The sequence below is a fragment of the Phaseolus vulgaris genome, chromosome 2 (genome assembly GCF_000499845.2).
Source record: "Phaseolus vulgaris cultivar G19833 chromosome 2, P. vulgaris v2.0, whole genome shotgun sequence".
NCBI classification, from domain to species: domain Eukaryota; kingdom Viridiplantae; phylum Streptophyta; class Magnoliopsida; order Fabales; family Fabaceae; genus Phaseolus; species Phaseolus vulgaris.
In genome coordinates, this window is record NC_023758.2 from 26,290,764 (window position 1) to 26,299,514 (window position 8,751).

General features: G+C 34.9%; 1 protein-coding gene across 2 annotated transcripts; it reads left to right on the forward strand.

Moving 5' to 3' along the window:
* The first annotated feature begins 438 nt into the window (after window positions 1-438).
* On the forward strand, window positions 439-4,600 carry LOC137811115 (carbon catabolite repressor protein 4 homolog 4). 2 transcript variants are annotated; one of them, XM_068612714.1, is made up of 10 exons: window positions 439-557; window positions 626-742; window positions 837-877; window positions 980-1,029; window positions 1,120-1,189; window positions 1,723-1,844; window positions 2,359-2,501; window positions 2,783-2,927; window positions 3,074-3,221; window positions 3,828-4,600. In XM_068612714.1, exons 2-10 carry the CDS (start codon window positions 667-669, stop codon window positions 4,137-4,139), a joined length of 1,107 nt encoding a protein of 368 aa, XP_068468815.1. In that variant the 5' UTR covers window positions 439-557; window positions 626-666; the 3' UTR covers window positions 4,140-4,600. The 2 variants fall into 2 exon arrangements, with proteins under 2 accessions (XP_068468815.1, XP_068468814.1); XM_068612713.1 differs by having other exon boundaries at window positions 486-557; window positions 654-742.
* Window positions 4,601-8,751: the final 4,151 nt, after the last annotated feature.

Below are 8,751 nucleotides of genomic sequence, written 5' to 3' on the forward strand. Positions count from 1 at the left end.
GTTACGGATTATACAATCCGGTGATCTAGCGGATTAACCCAATCTGGGGAAATAAGTGTTTAAAGCACTGAAAACTTACCTTACAATAACAACTTGAGAATACGAGTCGTGAAGACCACCACCACAACAACACTGCTGGCACCACCACCACGGTTACCACTAGCACTACCACCACAAGCACCACTATCACCATGACTGCAACAACGACAAGCACCAAGCACCAAGCATCAAGGACCAAACACCTTCGTTTTCACTATGCGAAGAAAGGTAAAACAAATTTTCTATTTTTATCTTTTTTTACTGAAGGACAATTTTGGAATTTTAAAAGTGAATGGAGGTGGCTGAAGAAAGGATGGAGGTGCAGGAAGAAGCACTCTGAATTGCTTCAGCCTATCCACAGTCATTTGATGGGCCGAAAAAGGTACCGGGCCTGGACCCATGGGAACTAGTTTGGGCCAGTATTTAGAATGCGCCGCCACATTGATTCTATCGTCTGCAGAGATGCTGAAAGCATTGGGTGCACGTGCAGTGCTATGCTCGAACTCTTCTTCCACTAGGTATTCTGCTTACACATTCAAATCCTGTTAACAATCCTTTGAACAAATCTTTGAGTTCCTTTTAACAGTGTATGCTGAATGAATCAATGAATAAAGTGTTGTAAGGAAGATGAGTTCAGCAGCGGCATCTTGCAAGTTCGTATCAGTGGAAGGCTCAGACATACATTCCAGAAGTAAACCCGATGGTAACTAACCTAACCTTGATTTTCCCTTCTCCTTTTGAATTTTACGTCGTTCAATTCAGTTACGCCCTTTCGCTTCTCAATTTTTATTATTCAGGCTTCAGATTCAGTCTTGTTTCGTATAACATATTGGCGCAGGTACGCTAATTGTAAAAGTTTTGAATTTTGTATGGACGAATATACGGATACAGTTTATTTACTCTTTTTTTTATATATAAAATATGTCTGATTGTAATGTAGGTTTATGTGAAGAGCTCGTTGTTCCCTCACTCTCCTTCTTCGTCTCTCAAGTAATTAATGTGCTTTGTATTTATTGAGGTTTCAAATGATGAATGTGAAATCTGCACGCTGATTTCACTAAATGATTTTGCTTCCTGTAGATGGAAACTTCGTTCGAACACAATTTTGGAAGTTCTGAAGGACTTGGGAGCTGATTTTTTCTGCCTGCAGGTTTTTTATTTTTGTCAAACTATAGTTTGGCACTAATTATCATTACTCAGCACAGGATACATACTTATTTTGATATAATTAATAAATATATATTTTGAATATGGCAATTATTATTTGATTAAATTCATAATAAACAAATACTGTTGAATATAAATTACATTTTGGATTTACAATGAAAGTAATTTACATTTTGATACAAGGTTATTTTTAAGCATTGAAAACTATTAAAATTTAACTTGAAGATAAAAGATAAAATAAGTAAGATTGAAAATAATTGTTATTAAGAGGATTACGTATAGACACAGAAAGTTGGAGATGGCTGAGATATTTTTTGGCTAGTTGTCAAGGTAATTTGTGAAATGTTATCCAAAATAGGGAATAGAGAGATTTTGAGAATGCAAATTTAAGTGAGTGTGAAGATTGAGTTTCAATCTCCGATTTGTTTATTTTAATTTATATCATATTAGTAAATTTTGGCCTCTTAATTACTTTCTTTCAAGTGATGTTCTTCTTCTTATGATGGATCATTTCAGGAAGTTGATGAATTTGAAAGCTTTTACAAAGGAAACATGCAGGATTTAGGATATTCTTCGATTTATATGAAGAGAAGTGGACAGAAGCGTGATGGGTGTGGCTTATTTTACAAGCATGACTGGTATGTTCAAATTTTTTTGCGGTTATTTTACATGCATAAACTTGTATTGTAGCTATGAAAGGAAGGGGGAATGGTTTATAATGTAGATTTTAATTTAACTCGAGATTGAACCAGTGACTAGTGAATGGCTAAGATTTTGCACCTAGAGTGGATACAAGTTTTTTTTAATAAGTCGGGGAGAACTACAGTAACTATGCTGATCTAAGGTCCAAAGTCAGTGTTTTACACACACACACAAGCACACACATATATATCTTGGAATGGTTTCAACTTAATTTTCTAGTAATTAAAACCAGCAATAATGGTACTTTGCTTGATATTGGTTAATTAATATTTACATTGGAATGGTTCTTTTTATCTTTTATCTCTCTTTCCCATCTCATCTTTTGGAGTTAATTGTTAGTTATTTTTTCTCTCCAAAAGAATTTAAGACATGTGATTACATAATATTCATTGATGGTCAGTTCTCACTACCTTTATCTACTTAAATTTATCCTTAAAATTTTCCTTTTAGTGCAGAGTTGCTCTTAGAGGAGAAAATTGAATACAATGATCTTGTAAAGTCCATTCCCGATGGGAACTCTTCAAACGACGACGATCACACCAATAATCAGACAGTCCATGCTGATAAACAAAAGGATGTGGCACCCAAAAATGGTAAATGCAAAATGAAATTAAAGATACTTAAAGATTTTATATTTTCTTCTATATACAGTTTTAATTTTTGTTATGGACTGACTGATGAACTGGCGGAAACTCAATTCTGGTTCTGCAACTTCATTTCTATTGCTGCTGTATTCCCTGTTTTCCTTTTCTTAGCTATTTCATTGTTATTTTTTTTTATGTGTTCATTGTTTTAACACACAGAATTTGTGGCTGCATGGATGTCTGTACATATTAGAGTATAGATTTCTTCATTAACTAAATTCCTGATTCAGGTTCCAAATCAAATAAAGAAGATCGTGGAGATCCCAATGACCCCCATGTGAGACTTAAGCGTGATTGTGTGGGAATAATGGCTGCATTCAAATTCAAAGATCCCTCTCGTCAAATTATTATTGTGGCCAACACACATCTTTATTGGTAATGAAGTGACTTATGTGTGTTTTACTTCATTTTTTCCATTGTTGTCTTCGAATGTAATTTTAACTCAAATGTGTATTGTGTTATACATGGGTTTGCTTAACTTTGGTGGTGGAATTAATAAATTACATATATTTTTGCTCCAGGGATCCTGAATGGGCTGATGTCAAGCTTGCACAAGCTAAATATCTTCTATCCCGCTTGGAAAAATTTAAAACACTGGTCTCAGATAGATATGAATGCATACCTGAAGTCATTGTGGCTGGTGACTTCAATTCTACGCCAGGAGATACGGTACTAGCATCCCTTAAATCTCAAATTCTCTATTTTTTGTCTAAATTCTAATGTCCCCGAGGAAAAGAGAAGAATGAAATAATAAAAGTTATTGGGAAAAGGAAATCGCAAAATGTGTCCCGGGATATCATAGTCTGCACACTTTAACTCCTCTCCCTTGAAGAATTGCAATTTATTTTAATAAACTCATGACCAAACTATGCAAGTATTCTTGACGTACAAATTCTGAGTTTGACAAAAGATGTTGAACACAATTCAATTTTCATAGCAATTGATTGAAAACTCTTTATCGTTCAAAAATAAAATATAAAACTCTTAGTATGTCTATAATCGCTAATCAATTTTGCACAGTGAAAGATATTTTACCATGTAAAATATAGAGGCTTTTGATATTTTTTTTAGTTAGCATTAGAATGAACAGTGCAACACTGACTAATTTGTGCAGTCATAGTTCCTTTCTTGTATTGTATGCATTTGTTGTTGTTTGTCCGTGTAACTTTTAGTCATGTTTGATTACCTGTAATAGCTTTGGGATGTGCTTTCAAAATATGAGCTGTATTTTCTCCAATGCTTTACTAACCCATAGCATTTTCCCCTTTTTTGCAGGTTTATCAGTACCTTGTATCCGGCAATCCTTCATCAAACCTGATGCTGAACTGTTTAGAGGAGTCGCCTCCGATTCCCTTATGTAGTGTCTATGCTTCTACAAGAGGAGAGCCACCATTTACAAACTACACACTTGGCTTCACTGGAACACTCGACTATATTTTATATTCCCCTTCTGATCACATTAAACCAATTAGTTTTCTTGAGCTTCCAGACTCTGATGCAGCCGATATTGTTGGTGGACTGCCAAACTTAAGTTATCCTAGTGATCATCTACCAATTGGTGCTGAGTTCGAAATCATCAAGGAGTAAACATTCTTGTATGGAAGGTGTTCTTTAAATTACCAGGCTTCATGTTCTATCTCCTCCCCCTGTTTGAAGATGCAAGCAAGGCTCTGGGAGCAAATGTTCAATGAATTATGTCATAAAATCATCACAGGCACTTGGCAAGGAGGCCAACAGTCACCAAAATGCTAATATTATGCAGGAATCTTTGTTTTGTGATGAAAAATTCGTTTGAGTTTGTCCGACTTATCCCCCCGAAATTGCAGCCGAGTCTTTCTAAAAAAGTTTTTTTATTCTCAGGTAGACGGTTTCAGAAATTATGTGAACATATGTATCCTTCTAAAGACAATAATTTGTTATGTATTTTTTTTGGAGATAAAGCATTTTTGTTATTAAATGTCATTATTTATTTCAAAGGAATACTGGAAAAAAGTATGTATACCGAATTTCTTTGGTGATCTTGAAACTAAAGTGATTAATTCTGGCTATTGGATGTCCTATCAGGCCAGCACTTACTGGCCGCTTCAGCTTTTACGACCATGATCTTTTTCGTTGGATATTTTTTTTTTTAAGATTGTGGTGGAAGTTCTGAACCTGTCCATACGAGACAGAAATTTGATGTTCATCATGATTGTGACATGATTTGATTGCCCAACGATAACGACTAGTTAACACTACACAGTTGATTTACGAAGTCAATATTTGCCCATTCCCCTATCAGATTGCCCATATCACTGTTTTCCCATAACACACATTACCTTGTCAGAATACACTTCTTATTAGCTATAAATTCCAAGTATCACTTTGTCTTTGTTCTCTGAAAAATAGGGTGGATGAGTGAAGATGGAAATAAGAAGGGTTGTTTTGTGGATAAAAGTTAGTGGAGATATATTTTTAAAAGTAGGGATATTTACTAGTAATCCTTTTAGTGTATTTTTCATTTATTTCTATTCATCTTCCTATTTTTCTTTTTATTTATTCTATATTCTCTATTTATTTTCAGTTAAACACTTTTAACTTTTATTTCATTCCTTATCTACCCCAATCAATTTTTTTTTTCCTATTCTCATCTTTTATATTTCTCTTCTTTTTATCAAACAAATATTTTATGTAAGAATGGGCAAATTAGTAGCTAACTATCTATTTTTTTTATATTTTTTGTGCAATAATGAAACGAATTTACTTGTTTTGCTGGTGTAGGGAATTTTGAAACTACAGTTGTTCCATAGCTAATTTGCTCTGTTTTATGTACTTGTTGGACGGCTCTCATTTGTCCATTCGCGTGATGCTTAACACAATTTACTGTTGTCATCAATGAGATAGATTGCAGCAGGACCCTTACAAACTGATGCCCACAGTTATGATTGGTGGGTTTCGTTTGGGACCACGAACATTGCAAGTTGCAAGTTGGGGAGGGGGGTAGGTTTGTGTTCTCATTTTTCATGTTTCTAAGGTTGGTTAAATTTAACCACACATGTTGCCTCGTCTCAATTAAGGTAACTATACAATCTGAAGTGTGTAGTGGTGTTACTCTTTAGATGCATTAACGCGACGTTCATTTCAAAAGTTCAAAAACATGGTCAAAATGCAACCATTGCGACTTTCTTTGAGGAAGGTTCTTACCTTTAAAAAAATTAGATCGTCACATGGTCATATAAGCCTTTAGATAGATAGTATATACTTGTCTCCGAAATCTGAACCAGACCCAAAGGAAAGTGGGGAAGTGGGGCTCATGGCGATTAACAAAAATCCTTGCATATTCGTCTTTGGCTGGAAGGTAAAGGAAACTTTGCCCTCCTGACATGGGAAACAGTTTGTATAGATAGAGGTACTTTATGGCTATTTCTCCCAGGTCAGCATCAGAAACTTTAAATGGGATGCCGTATGCAGTACATCAAATATTTGACATTTCAACTAACTTTTCCATGAACTGGAAATCGACTTAAATTCTTGAGGTAACCAAAATAAATGCTCAATAAATTCTTAAACAGTTTGATGAATTTAGTTTTCTTACGGGAGCTTGATCAAATAAAGATTGTGCTAATGAATATGAAAATCTTGTCAAATTTCTCAAATTCATCATTATATTCTCTAGAGAGGAAGCTTTATCGTTAAATAAAATAGTTCCAATGAATCTCTAAAAAAATTAAACGAGTTTATCCTAACTTTTAACGAACCCCTCTTTGTGATCCTTATTCTCTGCCTGTCTCTCTTTTTACTCACAGCAAATCTCATGTAAGTATATAATTTTTCTCCCTGATTTTTCATCCCTCCAAATGTAGTTTCACATTTTGAGTGTTCATCAAACATTATCCAAACGATAAACAAGGCACCCAAATTTTAATCTTCACTCTAAACACATTCATAATTCAAACATTTCAGTTTCATCTTTTGCTGTGGTTTGTGTTCCACATGGGCTGTAATTAGTCTTACGCAAATCTTTCTTTCTCATTTTGGATGGTGGGAATCGGCACGTTCCATCTCATACATTTATTGTTAAATTTCTCTTTATATTAGTTTTTTCGATGTCATGTCTCCCTCTCTTCAGAAAGTTCCACTGCCGAAAAATCCAAACAAATTCATCAAGGAGACAAAATTCTTGACTCGGCTCATAGTGAAACTTGACATATTATTCCATGTTCTGGAATTTTCTACGCATCCTGGTGAATTTATTTAGACTCAGCAATAGAATATATGCGGGCTACCTAATCTCACATTCAAGTTTTGTTGGAACTAAGTAAATGCGCATGTCTGAATCTTCTGGAATACACGTTTGCTGGTATAATAAGTAATAGTCTGTGAGCTTGAAACCATTCTTAAGAATATAATATTAGTTCAAATATTTACGTGGTCAGAACTTCCAAAATGGAACATATTAATTTGTATTCAATGTTTTAGTGGTGCAATTAGTTAATCTTAATTAACACATATACACTGATGTAGTTAACTAGCACTTCAGCAGGTTTTTGCAAAGCAGACACCAATATGTAGAACAGAATAACATTTGTTCAAATTTATTTATTACATCATTACAATCAGTTCCCAAAAAATATATTTTTACTTCATAGTCCAGCAGGGAACTTCTCAAGAAACCTGCGCATAGAAGTGCAACTCTAGTCAGAACTTGATTACAAATTTCTACTCACTTTAATAATATAAACATTCGAGACATTTTTTATATTTTGCTTTATGTGCTCCAACATAGTAGTGAACCAGACATGAGAACATGCGTGTTGCCCCTACTGAAGGAAGAACTTTATTAATTTGCAAGAACTGGCACTGAGAAATATGGTGCAGTAGTCATTGGTGCTTCAATGCCCATTGTTTTTGCTTCACCAGAAACTTCTCCAAGGAATCCATTATAGAAGGCTTTAACCTTGACGACTACGTAAAGAAAAGATGATGCAAGGTACGAGAAACCCAACCTTTGAAGCTTTTGTGCTTGTTTCCTACCTCGGTTTGTGCCACGTTTAGTACCCTTTTCACGTTCCATGTTGTTAGTATGCTGTTCTTTGATGTTACCTTGGGGTTGGATTCGAATATATTCATAGTTTTGGCGATGAGATAGTGAGCTAGGGCTCCCTCTTTCTCCATAAGAGGCTGCACAGTGCCTTAGTCTCTTCGATCTTACATCACTGTCAAATTGGGAAGCCATGTTAGTGGTCATTGTTTATTAACAAGAGTGTTGCTGTGATATGGGTGGAGCTCAAGGAGTGTTCTCTCTCTCACCTCTCTTCTAAGATTTGTAATGATGATGACCTTTATATAGAGAAGGCCAGCATGGCGTGAATTTATGCTGGTCTGATTTTTTAGGCCAAGATTTATCTTTTCTCACACCCTTTGGTGTGTTACATACACTAACTGACAAGCATAAGAAATTGTGATAGAAAGTGACATGAATACGTCATAAGGGGTTAGTTCAAAAATTGCAGACCCTCCACAGGGATACAAATGAATTAGGTAAACTAATCATTTACCAAGTTTCTTTTTCCAAAAAATGTGTTTATTTTTCTTTCACAAAAGCTAAACTGCTTAATATTTGGGAGATTTTGATAAAGTTTATCTGACTTGTCCTCTCCTTTAGAAGAGGAAAATTAAGAAAATAATTGAGTCTAAAAATGCCTGATACAATTAACTTATAACACTGACTTAACAATATCAGCTTGTTCAAGTTAACTAATAAGCTTATGATGAGTGTGACCTCAGAATCTGAATACAAGTTGAGGCATAGCAATAGCAACAGTTAGTGTTACTGGTTTAAAAGCAAGGAGAGAAATAAAAAGGGGGTCCATAGAATTAGGAACAAGTAGGTGGCACGTGAAGTGTAGGACCTTTTAGAACAAGCTGGATAGCATTGTCATATTCATTCAACTTCAATGGCATGCAAGTTGGGGGTGGAAGGAATCATGGATCACGCAATTACATGGTTTGAGGCATAATCAGAGTTTCAATCAGAGAGAGATTGAAGATCAAGTGGCTAGATTTTAATTTTTTCCTCTCATTTGAATCACAAATTTTGTTACTTCAATAAGCCTTCGATATTAGAAATCAGTCTGTGGCATACAAAAGGGTGCTTTTAATTTTATTTTAGTTGAAGCATTGTGGCAGATATAAACTTGTCCTTACCTATTTTCTGTAC